Below are 17,408 nucleotides of genomic sequence, written 5' to 3'. Positions count from 1 at the left end.
TCTGTTTATTCCCACTCTCTCTCTCTCCCTCTATTTATTCTCTCTCTCTGTTTATTCCCCCCCTCTCTCGCTCTATTTATTCTCTCTCTCTCTCTGTTTATTCCCCCCCCTCTCTCCCTCTATTTATTCTCTCTCTCTCTCTCTCTGTTTATTCCCCCTCTCTCTCTCCCTCTATTTATTCTCTCTCTCTGTTTATTCCCCCCTCTCTCTCCCTCTATTTATTCTCTCTCTCTCTCTGTTTATTCCCCCCCTCTCTCTCCCTCTATTTATTCTCTCTCTCTCTCTCTCTCTCTGTTTATTCCCCCCCTCTCTCTCCCTCTATTTATTCTCTCTCTCCCTCTGTTTATTCCCCCCCTCTCTCCCTCTATTTATTCTCTCTCTCTCTCTCTGTTTATTCCCCCTCTCTCTCCCTCTATTTATTCTCTCTCTCTCTCTGTTTATTCCCCCTCTCTCTCCCTCTATTTATTCTCTCTCTCTCTCTCTGTTTATTCTCTCTCTCCTTCTGTTTATTCCCCCTCTCTCTCTCCCTCTATTTATTCTCTCTCTCTCTCCCTCTATTTATTCTCTCTCTCTTCCTCTATTTATTCTCTCTCTCTCTCGCTCTCTCTGTTTATTCCCCCTCTCTCTCCCTCTATTTATTCTCTCTCTCTCTGTTTATCCCCCCCTCTCTCGCCCTCTATTTATTATCTCTCTCTGTTTATTCCCCCCTCTCTCGCCCTCTATTTATTATCTCTCTCTCTCTGTTTATTCCCCCCTCTATTTATTATCTCTCTCTCTGTTTATTCCCCCCTCTCTCGCCCTCTATTTATTCTCTCTCTCTCTCTCTGTTTATTCCCCCTCTCTCTCCCTCTATTTATTATCTCTCTCCCTCTATTTATTATCTCTCTCCCTCTATTTATTATCTCTCTCCCTCTATTTATTCTCTCTCTCTCTCCCTCTATTTATTCTCTCTCTCCCTCTATTTATTATCTCTCTCCCTCTATTTATTATCTCTCTCCCTCTATTTATTCTCTCTCTCTCTCTGTTTATTCCCCCCTCTCTCGCCCTCTATTTATTATCTCTCTCTCTGTTTATTCCCCCCTCTCTCGCCCTCTATTTATTATCTCTCTCTGTCTGTTTATTCCCCCCTCTCTCGCCCTCTATTTATTATCTCTCTCTCTGTTTATTCCCCCCTCTCTCACCCTCTATTTATTATCTCTCTCTCTGTTTATTCCCCCCTCTCTCGCCCTCTATCTATTCTCTCTCTCTCTCTGTTTATTCCCCCCTCTCTCGCCCTCTATTTATTATCTCTCTCTGTTTATTCCCCCCTCTCTCGCCCTCTATTTATTATCTCTCTCTCTCTGTTTATTCCCCCCTCTCTCGCCCTCTATTTATTATCTCTCTCTGTTTATTCCCCCCTCTCTCGCCCTCTATTTATTATCTCTCTCTCTCTGTTTATTCCCCCCTCTCTCACCCTCTATTTATTATCTCTCTCTCTGTTTATTCTCTCTCTCTCTCTGTTTATTCCCCCCTCTCTTACCCTCTATTTATTATCTCTCTCTGTTTATTCCCCCCTCTCTCGCCCTCTATTTATTATCTCTCTCTCTCTGTTTATTCCCCCCTCTCTCGCCCTCTATTTATTATCTCTCTCTCTCTGTTTATTCCCCCCTCTCTCACCCTCTATTTATTATATCTCTCTCTGTTTATTCCCCCTCTCTCGCCCTCTATTTATTCTCTCTCTCTCTCTGTTTATTCCCCCCTCTCTCGCCCTCTATTTATTATCTCTCTCCCTCTATTTATTATCTCTCTCCCTCTATTTATTATCTCTCTCTGTTTATTCCCCCCTCTCTCACCCTCTATTATCTCTCTCTGTTTATTCCCCCCTCTCTCGCCCTCTATTTATTATCTCTCTCTCTCTCTGTTTATTCCCCCCTCTATTTATTATCTCTCTCCCTCTATTTATTCTCTCTCTCCCTCTATTTATTCTCTCTCTCCCTCTATTTATTCTCTCTCTCTCTCTGTTTATTCCCCCCTCTCTCGCCCTCTATTTATTATCTCTCTCTCTGTTTATTCCCCCTCTCTCCCCTCTATTTATTATCTCTCTCTGTTTATTCCCCCCTCTCTCACCCTCTATTTATTCTCTCTCTCTCTCTCTCTCTCTGTTTATTCCCCCTCTCTCTCCCTCTATTTATTCTCTCTCTCTCTCTCTCTCTCTCTTTTATTCCCCCTCTCTCTCCCTCTATTTATTCTCTCTCTCTCTCTCTGTTTATTCCCCCCTCTCTCTCCCTCTATTTATTCTCTCTCTCTCTCTCTGTTTATTCCCCCCCTCTCTCTCCCTCTATTTATTCTCTCTCTCCCTCTGTTTATTCCCCCCTCTCTCTCCCTCTATTTATTCTCTCTCTCTCTCTGTTTATTCCCCCCCTCTCTCTCCCTCTATTTATTCTCTCTCTCTCTCTCTCTGTTTATTCCCCCCCTCTCTCTCCCTCTATTTATTCTCTCTCTCCCTCTGTTTATTCCCCCCCTCTCTCTCCCTCTATTTATTCTCTCTCTCTCCCTCTATTTATTCCCCCTCTCTCTCCTCTATTTATTCTCTCTCTCTCTCTGTTTATTCCCCCTCTCTCTCCCTCTATTTATTCTCTCTCTCTCTCTGTTTATTCCCCCTCTCTCTCCCCTCTATTTATTCTCTCTCTCTCTGTTTATTCCCCCCCTCTCTCTCCCTCTATTTATTCTCTCTCTCTCTGTTTATTCCCCCTCTCTCTCCTCTATTTATTCTCTCTCTCCCTCTGTTTATTCCCCCTCAATTGAAGGGCTTTATTGGCATGGGAAACATGTGTTAACATCGCCAAAGCAATTGATTAGATAATAAACAAAAGTGAAATAAACAATACAACTGAACAGTAAACATTACACTCACAGAAGTTCCAAAGAATAAAGACATTTCAAATGTCATATTATGTCTATATACAGTGTTGTAACGATGTGCAAATAGTTAAAGTACAAAGGGAAAATAAATCAAACATAAATATGGGTTGTATTTACAATGGTGTTTGTTCTTCACTGGTTGCCCTTTTCTTGTGGCTCAGCTCACACATCTTGCTGCTGTGATGGCACACTGTGGGGTCTTCCCCCCTCTCTCTCCCTTTATTTATTCTCTCTCTCTCTCTGTTTATTCCCCCTCTCTCTCCCTCTATTTATTCTCTCTCTCTGTTTATTCCCCCTCCCTCCCTCCCTCCCTCTATTTATTCTCTCTCTCTCTCTCCCTCTATTTATTCTCTCTCTCTCTCTCTGTTTATTCCCCCTCTCTCTCCCTCTATTTATTATCTCTCTCCCTCTATTTATTATCTCTCTCCCTCTATTTATTATCTCTCTCCCTCTATTTATTCTCTCTCTCTCTCCCTCTATTTATTCTCTCTCTCCCTCTATTTATTATCTCTCTCCCTCTATTTATTATCTCTCTCCCTCTATTTATTCTCTCTCTCTCTCTGTTTATTCCCCCCTCTCTCGCCCTCTATTTATTATCTCTCTCTCTGTTTATTCCCCCTCTCTCTCCCTCTATTTATTATCTCTCTCTGTCTGTTTATTCCCCCCTCTCTCGCCCTCTATTTATTATCTCTCTCTCTCTGTTTATTCCCCCCTCTCTCACCCTCTATTTATTATCTCTCTCTCTGTTTATTCCCCCCTCTCTCGCCCTCTATTTATTCTCTCTCTCTCCCTCTATTTATTCCCCCTCTCTCTCCCTCTATTTATTCTCTCTCTCTCTCTCTCTCTGTTTATTCCCCCCCTCTCTCTCCCTCTATTTATTCTCTCTCTCTCTCTGTTTATTCCCCCCTCTCTCTCCCTCTATTTATTCTCTCTCTCTCTGTTTATTCCCCCTCTCTCTCCCTCTATTTATTCTCTCTCTCTCTGTTTATTCCCCCCCCCCTCTCTCCCTCTATTTATTCTCTCTCTCCCTCTGTTTATTCCCCACTCAATTGAAGGGCTTTATTGGCATGGGAAACATGTGTTAACATCGCCAAAGCAAGTGAAGTAGATAATAAACAAAAGTGAAATAAACAATACAACTGAACAGTAAACATTACACTCACAGAAGTTCCAAAAGAATAAAGACATTTCAAATGTCATATTATGTCTATATACAGTGTTGTAACGATGTGCAAATAGTTAAAGTACAAAAGGGAAAATAAATCAAACATAAATATGGGTTGTATTTACAATGGTGTTTGTTCTTCACTGGTTGCCCTTTTCTTGTGGCAACAGCTCACACATCTTGCTGCTGTGATGGCACACTGTGGGGTCTTCCCCCCTCTCTCTCCCTTTATTTATTCTCTCTCTCTCTCTGTTTATTCCCCCTCTCTCTCCCTCTATTTATTCTCTCTCTCTGTTTATTCCCCCCCCTCCCTCCCTCCCTCTATTTATTCTCTCTCTCTCTCTCCCTCTATTTATTCTCTCTCTCTCTCTCTGTTTATTCCCCCTCTCTCTCCCTCTATTTATTATCTCTCTCCCTCTATTTATTATCTCTCTCCCTCTATTTATTATCTCTCTCCCTCTATTTATTCTCTCTCTCTCTCCTCTATTTATTCTCTCTCTCCTCTATTTATTATCTCTCTCCTCTATTTATTATCTCTCTCCCTCTATTTATTCTCTCTCTCTCTCTGTTTATTCCCCCTCTCTCTTCCCTCTATTTATTATCTCTCTCTCTGTTTATTCCCCCCTCTCTCGCCCTCTATTTATTATCTCTCTCTGTCTGTTTATTCCCCCCTCTCTCGCCCTCTATTTATTATCTCTCTCTCTGTTTATTCCCCCCTCTCTCACCCTCTATTTATTATCTCTCTCTCTGTTTATTCCCCCCTCTCTCGCCCTCTATTTATTCTCTCTCTCTCTCTGTTTATTCCCCCCTCTCTCGCCCTCTATTTATTATCTCTCTCTGTTTATTCCCCCCTCTCTCGCCCTCTATTTATTATCTCTCTCTCTCTGTTTATTCCCCCCTCTCTCGCCCTCTATTTATTATCTCTCTCTGTTTATTCCCCCTCTCTCGCCCTCTATTTATTATCTCTCTCTCTCTGTTTATTCTCCCCTCTCTCACCCTCTATTTATTATCTCTCTCTCTCTCTCTCTGTTTATTCCCCCCTCTCTCGCCCTCTATTTATTATCTCTCTCTGTTTATTCCCCCCTCTCTCGCCCTCTATTTATTATCTCTCTCTGTTTATTCCCCCCTCTCTCGCCCTCTATTTATTATCTCTCTCTCTCTGTTTATTCCCCCCTCTCTCGCCCTCTATTTATTATCTCTCTCTCTCTGTTTATTCCCCCCTCTCTCACCCTCTATTTATTATATCTCTCTCTGTTTATTCCCCCCTCTCTCGCCCTCTATTTATTCTCTCTCTCTCTCTGTTTATTCCCCCCTCTATTTATTATCTCTCTCCCTCTATTTATTCTCTCTCTCCCTCTATTTATTCTCTCTCTCCCTCTATTTATTCTCTCTCTCTCTCTGTTTATTCCCCCCTCTCTCGCCCTCTATTTATTATCTCTCTCTCTGTTTATTCCCCCCTCTCTCGCCCTCTATTTATTATCTCTCTCTGTTTATTCCCCCCCTCTCTCACCCTCTATTTATTCTCTCTCTCTCTCTCTGTTTATTCCCCCCTCTCTCTCCCTCTATTTATTCTCTCTCTCTCTCTCTCTCTCTCTGTTTATTCCCCCCCTCTCTCTCCCTCTATTTATTCTCTCTCTCTCTCTCTGTTTATTCCCCCCTCTCTCTCCCTCTATTTATTCTCTCTCTCTCTCTCTGTTTATTCCCCCCCTCTCTCTCCCTCTATTTATTCTCTCTCTCCCTCTGTTTATTCCCCCCTCTCTCTCCCTCTATTTATTCTCTCTCTCTCTGTTTATTCCCCCTCTCTCTCCCTCTCTTTATTCTCTCTCTCTCTCTCTCTGTTTATTCCCCCCCTCTCTCTCCCTCTATTTATTCTCTCTCTCCCTCTGTTTATTCCCCCCCTCTCTCTCCCTCTATTTATTCTCTCTCTCTCCCTCTATTTATTCCCCCTCTCTCTCCCTCTATTTATTCTCTCTCTCTCTCTCTCTCTGTTTATTCCCCCCTCTCTCTCCCTCTATTTATTCTCTCTCTCTCTCTGTTTATTCCCCCTCTCTCTCCCTCTATTTATTCTCTCTCTCTGTTTATTCCCCCCCTCTCTCTCCCTCTATTTATTCTCTCTCTCTCTGTTTATTCCCCCCCTCTCTCCATCTATTTATTCTCTCTCTCCCTCTGTTTATTCCCCACTCAATTGAAGGGCTTTATTGGCATGGGAAACATGTGTTAACATCGCCAAAGCAAGTGAAGTAGATAATAAACAAAAGTGAAATAAACAATACAACTGAACAGTAAACATTACACTCACAGAAGTTCCAAAAGAATAAAGACATTTCAAATGTCATATTATGTCTATATACAGTGTTGTAACGATGTGCAAATAGTTAAAGTACAAAAGGGAAAATAAATCAAACATAAATATGGGTTGTATTTACAATGGTGTTTGTTCTTCACTGGTTGCCCTTTTCTTGTGGCAACAGCTCACACATCTTGCTGCTGTGATGGCACACTGTGGGGTCTTCCCCCCTCTCTCTCCCTTTATTTATTCTCTCTCTCTCTCTGTTTATTCCCCCTCTCTCTCCCTCTATTTATTCTCTCTCTCTGTTTATTCCCCCTCCCTCCCTCCCTCTATTTATTCTCTCTCTCTCTCCTCTATTTATTCTCTCTCTCTCTCTGTTTATTCCCCCTCTCTCTCCTCTATTTATTCTCTCTCTCTCTCTTAATTCCTTTTCTCCATCTCTTCCTCTCTTAATTCCTTTCTCTTTTTTGCCTTCTATTTCCCCACTGGTCTGATAATATATACATTATCTCGGTGTCATGTGGTGACCTGTCTCAAACCCTGCTCATTTATGTCATTACGGAGGATGTTGTTATGAGAGTGTCTCAGGTTCCGAGGAGTCTGTATATTAACCTCATCTCTCACTGCCAGTTACCTCTGTCGCTCACTCGCTCGCCCGCACACACACACACACACACACACACACACACACACACACACACACACACACACACACACACACACACACACACACACACACACACACACACACACACACACACACACACACACACACACACACACACACACACACACACACACACACACACACACACACACACACACACACACACACACAGGTCTGGGGGAAAAGTAGACGGCCAAACTAAACCCCAGACAGATAGATTAGCACAAATCCACCACCTCGGGATATCAGCAGATTCAAGCCACTTGTCAACATGAGTATTGGTGATTAAATGAATACCCAGTGACTGATTCATACTTCTGATCATCTGTAACATAGCTCCCCGCAGCTCGGCAGCTTCTCTCAGTAAAACTGTGACAAATCACAGGTCATGTCATCCTTTATGAATGGGTAAATTGATCTTCGTACAGCTTCAGAGGGATCTATCCTGCATGCTGATTGAAGACCTTTCTTATTAATAACTAGAAAAGCCCACTTAATGGTCAGACAATCAATGTCTTTGCCTCAGACATCCAGGCAGCCAACAGGAGAAACGATTGGAGCCCAGTCGGTATAGAGCAGGTCTGACTGATCAGGCAAGAGTCTAATCTAAAGTCTTTATTCTACCTCCAATTAGGGAACGATCCTAACCCTGGTGGCCAGAGTCCTATTATCAGCCCTCTCTATCCAGTAGTCTGGTGTAACGGCTGATGTATTACCCTCCCAGGGATGCCTTATGCTAAGCCTCTAAGATAATGGTCAGGCAGGGACCGTGACAAATCTGAAATCCATTGGTCTGTAAGCTACATAATAGACTGGCCTCTGAACTAGCCAAATGAGGTTTTTAGTTGGTTTTAGGTAAACTATGGGTTTGAAACTATAACTATACAACAGAGGGTTTCTATAGACTAGCTAGCACAATACCATGTCAGCCATATTGAGTGTACCCATGACGGTGAAGTCAAATTTCCATTCTAGTAATTATATTTCTATGCTAGTTGCACCCTTCTAGGTGGTGTGGTCTTACCTGGGTAATGAGGCTCTTGAGCTCTGTCCTCTCCACCTCCCAGGAGGCCTTAGCGCGGGCAAACTGCTGGGTCAGTTCCTGAGAGCCCTGGCGCTCCTCTCGCAGCTCTCCGCTCAGATCCTGGAGCGCTCCCTTCAGGTCCGCCAGTGTGCTGCTCACGCCGCTCGTCTAGGCCACGGACAGGATGAGGAATCAGTGAACGTTATAGAGATGAACATGATATTTGAGAGGATCTCCATGTCATGCACTTGATCAATAACAGCTGTTTCCAGTGTGTTGTCACGGTTGTCTTCAGCAGACACTAAACAGAAAGAACCGACTGAAACCGAGAGGAACAACCTGAACTTGTCCAATAACAAAGGCTTGTTTTTGTTTTCTGTAGCAAAACATTTTTTGCAACAGTGTGCACTAATGAATATGACCTAGGTGTGACCTGTTCCTGCACCTGTGTGTAGCTCTTCTCCAGCACACAGAGCTCCTTGGAGATGGTGGGGCAGAGGTGCTGCTCCTCTGCGGAGGTAATCTTGTTGTCTCCATGTTGGGGGTGGGCGGCCAGACTCTCCTCCTCCAACAGCAGGTACAGGTCCTTCAGGCTGTTCACCTGTAGGGAAACACACAGCAAATTAGGAGTTTAGCCAAGTTTCTTAAACAGCTCATTTATTTGATTTAACCCAGTAAGTTGATTGAGAACAGATTCTCATTTACAGCAACAACCTGGGGAATAGTTACAGGATGAACGAGCCAATTGTAAGCGCGTGATGATTAGGTAACCATGACGGTGGACACCAGGGTTAACAACCCTACTCTTACAATAAGTGCAATGGAATCTTTAGTGACCACAGAGAGTCAGGACACCTGTTTAACATCCCATCCGAATGACGGCACCCTACACAGAGCAACGTCCCCAATCACTGCCCTGGGGCATTGGGATATTTACATTGTTTTAGACCAGAGGAAAGAGTGCCTCCTACTGACCCTCCAACACTACTTCCAGCAGCATCTGGTCTCCCATCCAGGGACCAACCAGGACAAGCCAACGCTTAGTTTCAGAAGCAAGCCAGAAGTGGGATGCAGGGTGGAATGCTGCTGGCTAACGAGGATAAAATAATATCAACCAACCAAACTACTATGCCACAGCTAAGTGGCTGATTCAAAGGGAGAGGGTGGCTAGTCAGTCCCGTACCTCCAGGACATCCTTGGCCTCCGTGTCCAGCTTGCGTCCCAGCCGCCACTGTTTGAGGAAGCAACGCAGCTTGAGGCTGAGCAGCAGCAGGGTCTGCTTGAGCTGCTGGGACTCCTGCAACATCAGGTTCCTCTCTTGGCTCCAGAACTTCTGCTGCAGCCGCGTCTGCAGACTCAGACTCTGTAGCTGGAAGTCCCTTCTCGTCAGGGCCTTCTGGTGCTCCTCCTGCAGCTGGAGAAACACACAGAGAGAGAGGAGACAGGCCAGTCAGTGGGCTACAGGGGCTCACAGTGCCAGTGTTGTTATGATAAGGGATTACGTGCAGCACCGTTTATGGAGTTTGCTTTAGCTGTTTGCTAAGTGGGTGAATGCATGTATATAATAAATTGTTGTTGTACATATCATAGTAGTGATACCATACTGTTCTCACTCTATTAGCATTGACAAGCCGTTACAGTAACAATGCTCTGTGTGGTTTAGAAGGGTTTGACTGTAGTCAGTGTTGTGTACATAGATATAGAACAGTTTGATGATTGTGTACCTGTGTGAATGTCTGTGAGCTGCTGTGGGTGGGGCCTCTGTGATCCCATCTCTCCACAGTCAGTTCCTCCTGCCTCTCCACAGTCCGTTCCTCCTGCCTCTCCACAGTCCGTTCCTCCTGCCTCTCCACAGTCTGTTCCTCCTGCCTCTCCACAGTCCGTTCCTCCTGCCTCTCCACAATCCGTTCCTCCTGCCTCTCCACAGTCAGTTCCTCCTGCGTCCTGCAAGCATTGTCCCTTGCCTCCAACAGAAGGGCCTGCAGCTCACTGATCTGCTGAGGGAGGGAGGGAGGGATACACCATTATAGCTAGATTACCATACACTCCGCAATGCTAGAACACCCTGTAAAGTGTAAAGCATAGCACACCACTTCCCACAACTGAAAAATATCCTCCATTCATAAATCAGTTACTGGAGTTACTATTCCCCGTAGTAGTGTTCTTCTTCACTTCTCGCTAACCCGTGGTGGGGGCCACCCCAGCCTAACCCGTGGTGGGGGCCACCCCAGCCTAACCCGTGGTGGGGGCCACCCCAGCCTAACCCGTGGTGGGGGCCACCCCAGCCTAACCCGTGGTGGGGGCCACCCCAGCCTAACCCGTGGTGGGGGCCACCCCAGCCTAACCCGTGGTGGGGGCCACCCCAGCCTAACCCGTGGTGGGGGCCACCCCAGCCTAACCCGTGGTGGGGGCCACCCCAGCCTAACCCGTGGTGGGGGCCACCCCAGCCTAACCCGTGGTGGGGGCCACCCCAGCCTAACCCGTGGTGGGGGCCACCCCAGCCTAACCCGTGGTGGGGGCCACCCCAGCCTAACCCGTGGTGGGGGCCACCCCACCCTACCATTAGCGCTAACCTACGAAATACTCCTCATATGGCCTCCGTTCTAATGACAGGCACAAGACCAGCCACTCAAGCTTTTCATTATCACTCAGCGCCCAACATTTTTTCTCTTCACCAATTAGTGTGTAGAATTTGATAAGGTGGGTCAATGGGGATGTTCTGTGGAAGACTGAAATACCCCGAGGGGCATTAATAGACTCTGAAGGTTTTAAATATTATTCCAATATCCACTGTTTCATAATGTTCCATGGATATCTGTGTTTAAATGGCACTTTAAGACTACTGCTGTTGTTTTGAGGTACAATAAGAACCTTTATGTTTTGTCCCAAGGTTCTCTGAGGGCTTTGACAGATAGGTGAAAATACAATATTATTTTAATGTTAGTTTATTTAGATGTTGCATTTCTGGAATCATTGTTTTTTTCCCCATTTACATTTTTTTTTGCACACTCAATATCTACTCATAATCTACTACAATCTACTTGGTTATTTACTATGGATAACCAACATCTTGGCAGTCTGCCCTCCCAACAACTCTACCCTCCCTGTGTATTCTGAGAGAGTCCCTGCCAGTGGAGGTTCCAAATGCACTATGACACTGTAGCTCACTATTACTCAGCCAGTCACAAATGGATTTGCAGTCAATTTTTTATATAATTTACACCGTAGCCCGCTTCTGCATTTCTCCCCCTTTCTCCTTCTCCTCAGCAGCCTCTGTAAGTGACTTCTGACACCCTCTTTCTCTCACCAAAGGGATCCAAGGAGTAAGAGTGAAGGGAGCTCAATTTCAGCTGCTAAACCTTTCAATTTCCTCACATTCCAAAGCATATTTGCCTCATAGACCATAACAGTTGTATAAAAGGCTTACACTCCCCAACCAAGCCTTAGACACAGACTCCATGCATATCAATGGATAACCTGCTGTCAGTTTCCAATGCCTTTCACAGCATTATGTCAGTCGTACTGTCCCGCAGAAGAATCTTCTATTTAAGTTCCTTTCTGAGCAGGATATAGAATCCTATTTTTAACATTACACAGTTACTCTGAAAGGGTTGTTTGGTGGTAATGGACACAAGAGGCACCACTCAGTGGGGAGAGACCAGGGCCGTTATTCATTAGGCACTAAACAGGGGAAAAGAAAACGGACTAAAACGGAGAGGGACGACCTGCACAACGTTTTGAAACTATGTTCCCTAATGAATAGGACCCAGAACACAGTCAGCCTGATGGACCCCAGGTTTATTATCATTGCGTTTACTTGATAGCTACCTACACAAATAGCTAGCTAGAACAAAGTGTTAATAAGATAAATTCATTTAAAAAGATTAAAAGCAATACAAATAAGTTATCCAGTAGGCATCTACTGAGCGAGCTAAGAGCTGTGTTGTCAGTCATTTCCCACCAACATCCATGTCCATACATCAGCCCTGTCACGCTTCTATCGACCGACCCTGTCTCTACAGACACACAGAGCACTCAGGCAGTCTGCGTGTGATAACGTCGCCTGGCGTAGGGCCAAGGTGTTACTGCCTGCCTGTCCTATCCCCTGTCCTTTCCTCCTTCCCTCACCGGAGCTGGTCCTGATCTCCCCGGACCTGGCAGCCTCATCATTGATCACTGAGAGGGGAGAGGAGCAGGGAGGATGATAATGTGTAGAAGCCAACAGTAGTTTGTGATGCAGAGGTTACTGAGAGAGACACAGGGTGAATTATTAGACCTACTTATTTCAAACACGTGGCCCGTGGGCCAAAAGTCAACCACAAGCTGATTTAATGTGGCCTGCTGAATGTTGTCATAGTTAACCGTCTACTATCATTATATAATTCTACATTTGGAGAATGTGTCTACTCTGGAGAACCTTTAATAACCAGCCTACTGACAGCAACAATGACTTTCTCTAGTTCTCACAGTTAGGGAGTGTGTGTTCAGATGACTAACTGATTATGTGCTACAGTACAGCCCAGAGAGAAACCTTCCCTTTCATGACATATTATAAAAGCAACATTGTATATCCTGTAACAGGAGAGCGATTGTGGCGATTGTGTTGCTCTCTGCTCTATTCATTGCTTCTGCAGTTGCCCCTCCCTCACAGCCCAGGTTTCCAAGGAGACCTGCTAGGAAAGGTCAAACGAACACTGAGCAGCAGACACTTCCTCTGCTCACTTCAAGAGCTGATGTCATTGTGTTTACTGCAGTGTGATTCCAACCTGATTCCCCCACTATCTATCACATGAAAGAACGAGGGAAGCGAGCCTAAAGACAGCCTAAACCGCATGTTTGGGCCATCAAGGAGTGCACAGTGTGTGTGTGTGTCTGTGTGTGTGTGTGTGTCTGTATGCGTATGCATGTGTGTATTTTGACTGTTCTATAGCAGTGACCTACCAGGGCTGTGTCCGTCTCCTGTTTAACCTGGTTCTTGTTGTTGTCAATGTGGCTGTCACCCTCCTCCTCCTCCTGACCTTTCACTTCGCGCTCTGATTGGTCCCTAAAGTCGGGCTGCTGCATGCATGGGCAAGTTAATGAATAAAAATGAAACAAAATAATAAAAAGAGGGAAAGAGGAAGAGAGGAAAGGGAAGGAAGAAGATGAGGGGAGACATATGGTAGGGAGAGAGGGAATCGAAAACAAAACAATACAACCAAAATGGAAGATCCGGAAGACACATTGAAAATAAAGAATGAACCTCACAGGACAAATAAAAGTATGTAAAGGAAAAACAGCTTTGTCAGAGTGGCATAGGACAGAGTGGAGAACAGAACCAAAACAAGGATGAGAAGTGCGAGCGACGGCTGGAGGGTTGGGGGATGAGGGTGGGAGTGAAGGACCGTAAGAGGAGAGTGTAGGAGAGGGGATTAACATAATCAAAGGAGTGAAAGAAGAGAGAGGAAGAAAGGGAAACAAGTGAAGAAAGCAGCGGTCATGGTGCCCATGCAGTGAGAGGGGGGAGAGAGGGAGAGACGGGGTGAGAGAGGGAGGTTACGGGTTGAGAGAGGGAGAGACGGGGTGAGAGAGGGAGAGACGGGGTGAGAGAGGGAGGGACGGGGTGAGAGAGGGAGGGAGAGACGGGGTGAGAGAGGGAGAGACGGGGTGAGAGAGGGAGGGAGAGACGGGGTGAGAGAGGGAGAGACGGGGTGAGAGAGGGAGGGAGGGGTGGGAGAGGGAGGGAGAGACGGGGTGAGAGAGGGAGGGAGAGACAGGGTGAGAGAGGGAGGGTCGGGTGAGGGAGGGAGGGACGGGGTGAGAGAGGGAGGGAGAGACGGGGTGAGAGAGGGAGGGAGAGACGGGGTGAGAGAGGGAGGGAGAGACGGGGTGAGAGAGGGAGAGACGGGGTGAGAGAGGGAGGGAGGGACGGGGTGAGAGAGGGAGAGAGGGGGAGAGAGAGGGAGGGAGGGGGTGAGAGAGGGAGGGAGAGAGGGGGTGAGAGAGGGAGGGAGGGACGGGGTGAGAGAGGGAGGGAGAGACGGGGTGAGAGAGGGAGGGAGAGACGGGGTGAGAGAGGGAGGGAGAGACGGGGAGAGAGGGAGGGAGGTTACGGGTTGAGAGAGGGAGAGACGGGGTGAGAGAGGGAGAGACGGGGTGAGAGAGGGGGGACGGGGTGAGAGAGGGAGGGAGGAGGGGAGAGAGGGGGAGAGAGGGAGGGAGGGACGGGGTGAGAGAGGGAGGGAGAGACGGGGTGAGAGAGGGAGGGAGGGACGGGGAGAGGGAGAGACGGGGTGAGGAGAGGGAGGGAGAGACGGGGTGAGAGAGGGAGAGACGGGGTGAGAGAGGGAGAGACGGGGTGAGAGAGGGAGAGACGGGGGGAGAGAGGGAGGGACGGGGGGAGAGAGGGAGGGACGGGGGGAGAGAGGGAGGGACGGGGTGAGAGAGAGGAGGGACGGGGTGAGAGAGGGAGGGACGGGGTGAGAGGGAGGGAGACGGGGTGAGAGAGGGAGGAGAGACGGGGTGAGAGAAGGAGGGAGGGGGTGAGAGAGGGAGAGACGGGGTGAGAGAGGGAGGGACGGGGTGAGAGAGGGAGAGACGGGGTGAGAGAAGGAGAGACGGGGTGAGAGAGGGAGGGAGGGGGTGAGAGAGGGAGAGACGGGGTGAGAGGAGAGGGAGAGAGGGGGGAGAGAAGGAGAGACGGGGTGAGAGAGGAGAGACGGGGTGAGAGAGGGAGGACGGGGTGAGAGAGGGAGGGACGGGTTGAGAGAGGGAGGGACGGGGTGAGAGAGGGAGGGACGGGGTGAGAGAAGGAGGGACGGGGTGAGAGAAGGAGGGACGGTTGAGAGAAGGAGGGACGGGTTGAGAGAAGGAGGGACAGGGTGAGAGAAGAAGGGACGGGTTGAGAGAAGGAGGGACGGGGTGAGAGAAGGAGGGACGGGGTAAGAGAAGGAGAGACGGGGTGAGAGAGGGAGAGACGGGTTGAGAGAGGGAGGGACGGGGTGAGAGAAAGAGGGACGGGTTGAGAGAGGGAGGGACGTTTTGAGAGAGGGAGGGACGGGGGGAGAGAGGGAGGGATGAGATGGGGAGGGAGAGACGGGGGGATGGGGTGAGAGAGGGAGGGACGGGGGGAGAGAGGGAGGGATGAGATGGGGAGGGAGAGACGGGGAGATGGGGTGAGAGAGGGAGGGACGGGGGGAGAGAGCGGATGGGGTTGGGACTCAGTTGGCCTCTAATGGAGCTTAACTCTAAGCATAGAACCAACTTTACTAGAGTGCATTTACTTGGATATGCAAATTGTATTTTGATGTGTGTAAATAGATGGTGGCTTACGGCTTCTATGATTTCTTTATCATTCTAGTTGTCATGCAGCACAGTGGTGGCTCCATTTGAGCCCTGAGCTCTATGTAGCATCTATAACAGGTTATAAGGCATCAAAGCAGCATGCGTGTCATGTCATGTGTGCCGGCAGGGAGAAACCATAGTGTGAGCTGGGAAGGGGTGGGAGCAAACGGAACAGAAATAATAGCCTTGCTACAAAAAAGGAGCATATGAAAGAAAAGGAAAGAAACAAATTCAATAATAAATGAGTGGTGTGAAGAGGAGGGTGTTCATTCTTACCTTCTGCCCTGCAGTGATCTCACCCGCCTGGTCGTCTGGAGGGCAGGGGTGTGAGGCAGAGGGCGTATCCACCACGGAGTCTCCAGCTTCGGACAGTAGAGGCAGGGGGGATGCCACCTCCACCTGCTCCCTCCCAGGAGGGGCGCTGCCAAGGCTCTCCACTCGCTTCACGAAGGCCTGGAGCTGTGTGTGCAGTGCTCGCAGCCTGCCCGTCAGAGCCTCCACCAGGGGCAGGTCCTGGAGCTCCGAGGGTTGGGACTGCTGGCTCTTCTCTGGGACACAGGGCTCTGCAGTCTCCCCGGAGGAGTTGGAGGAGATCTTGCGGTAGAGGGAGAGGGAGGGGCAGTTGGAATCGGAAGCGGTCAGCAGCTGTATGGCTGTAGAGATGAGGCGGGCCTGGTCCCTCATGGCCAGCAGGGCCTCATGGTCATTCAGCCCCAGGGGGACGTTACCGTGCAGGTGAATGGGAACCCCCGTGGACGTCTTCTTCTCCTTCTCCTCCAGGGGCTTGTTCTCCCCTCCGATGGGGCCTTCCCGGCACGCTTGGCTGGGGAGGCACTCGGCCGAGTCCCCTGCCTCAGCGTCGGTCTCCAGGGCGGGCCTAGAAGAGCTGTGGTAGGAGGCCAGGTCGCAGCGCTGCAGGTTGGACAGCAACACACGGTTCTCGTACTGGAGCTTCTTCACTTTGCCGCTCAACTCCCCGATCTGGAGCCTGGCGGCCTGCAGCAGCTCCTCATGGGGGGCCTCGGTGCTGATGAGAGCTCCCCCACCATGACCATCCTCCAGGAGAGAGATGGACGAGGAGTCATCCTGGTTTGGGTCCAACGTCAGCGGCAGCTCCGACTTGTAGCGGTTGATCTCATTCATCAGCAGCTTGTTCTGCTCCTCCATCTCCAGCAGCGAGCGCCGTAGCAGCTCCGCTTCCTCCTCCACAAACTGCAGGTGCCTCTGGAGCTCCATCACGTTATCCAGACCTCCTCCTCCAGGGCCTCCCATGCCTCCCAGCCCTGGAGGCAGCTCCTGGCCCTTCATGTCGTCCATCTCGGCCCGTAGGCCACGGTTCTCCACCTCTAGTTCGACGATACGCCGGCTCAGCAGGTTGGCTTCCTCCTCCACCAGCTTCAGGTGAACTCTAACCTCGGCCTCGCGGGTGTGGGGTGAGTCGTTGACCTCCTCCACGGTGAGTGAGGCGTCCACATCGCCGTAGACCGAGCGGTACTTGGCCAGCTCCTCCCGCATGGCCTCACTGTCCTTGGCCATCTTGGTCAGCTTCTTGCACATGAGAACGGACTCCTCCTTGGCAAAATGGAGCTGGCACTTGAGGTCAGAGTTGTCCTCCTGCTGGCCCCAGAGAGGCACAGAGACCAGCTGTTAGGAACACTGACAACACACTGACTCACTCACACACACAATGACAATATATCCTTTCACATACCACAGAGAGAGAGACCGAGAGAGAAAGATTGCGAGGCCAAAATTACAAAAAAACTGATTGTGTGGGAGTTTCTTTCTGGCTTAAACTCATCTGACATCCTCATATTAACCCCTTCAAATATTTAGACCAATGCTATGGATTTTTTGGGGGCAAAGTGGGATAGGTTGCTGCAACACTGGGGAGTCATGCATACTATATTACAGTGTAATGTGTGCTGGCTGGGGGCATTGAGGTACATTGGTGTATTTATAAAAGACATAAGCTATTTTGAATATTAAACACCCGCTATTATTTAACCAACTGACTCAAAATGGTGAAGACCCATTA

General features: G+C 48.3%; 1 protein-coding gene across 6 annotated transcripts in view; it reads right to left on the bottom strand.

The window, feature by feature from the left end:
• Positions 1-17,408, bottom strand: part of LOC118359714 (protein SOGA1-like) — a 90,537-nt gene that overhangs the window by 24,972 nt on the left and 48,157 nt on the right. For 2 of the 6 annotated variants that reach the window (XM_052482084.1, XM_052482079.1), the window contains exons 5-10: positions 15,647-16,987; positions 12,989-13,105; positions 9,772-10,044; positions 9,231-9,461; positions 8,493-8,648; positions 8,048-8,215 (exon numbers count right to left, since the gene is read on the bottom strand). In XM_052482084.1, the coding sequence (XP_052338044.1) occupies positions 8,048-8,215; positions 8,493-8,648; positions 9,231-9,461; positions 9,772-10,044; positions 12,989-13,105; positions 15,647-16,987 (2,286 nt within the window). The remainder of the gene's footprint in view (positions 1-8,047; positions 8,216-8,492; positions 8,649-9,230; positions 9,462-9,771; positions 10,045-12,988; positions 13,106-15,646; positions 16,988-17,408) is intronic. The other 4 variants (XM_052482082.1, XM_052482081.1, XM_052482080.1 and 1 more) reach the window with 4 other exon arrangements.

The sequence above is a fragment of the Oncorhynchus keta genome, chromosome 27, assembly GCF_023373465.1.
Source record: "Oncorhynchus keta strain PuntledgeMale-10-30-2019 chromosome 27, Oket_V2, whole genome shotgun sequence".
Taxonomy (NCBI): domain Eukaryota; kingdom Metazoa; phylum Chordata; class Actinopteri; order Salmoniformes; family Salmonidae; genus Oncorhynchus; species Oncorhynchus keta.
The sequence above is the reverse complement of the archived record's forward strand: the minus strand, read 5'-3'. Positions and strand labels throughout refer to the sequence as shown.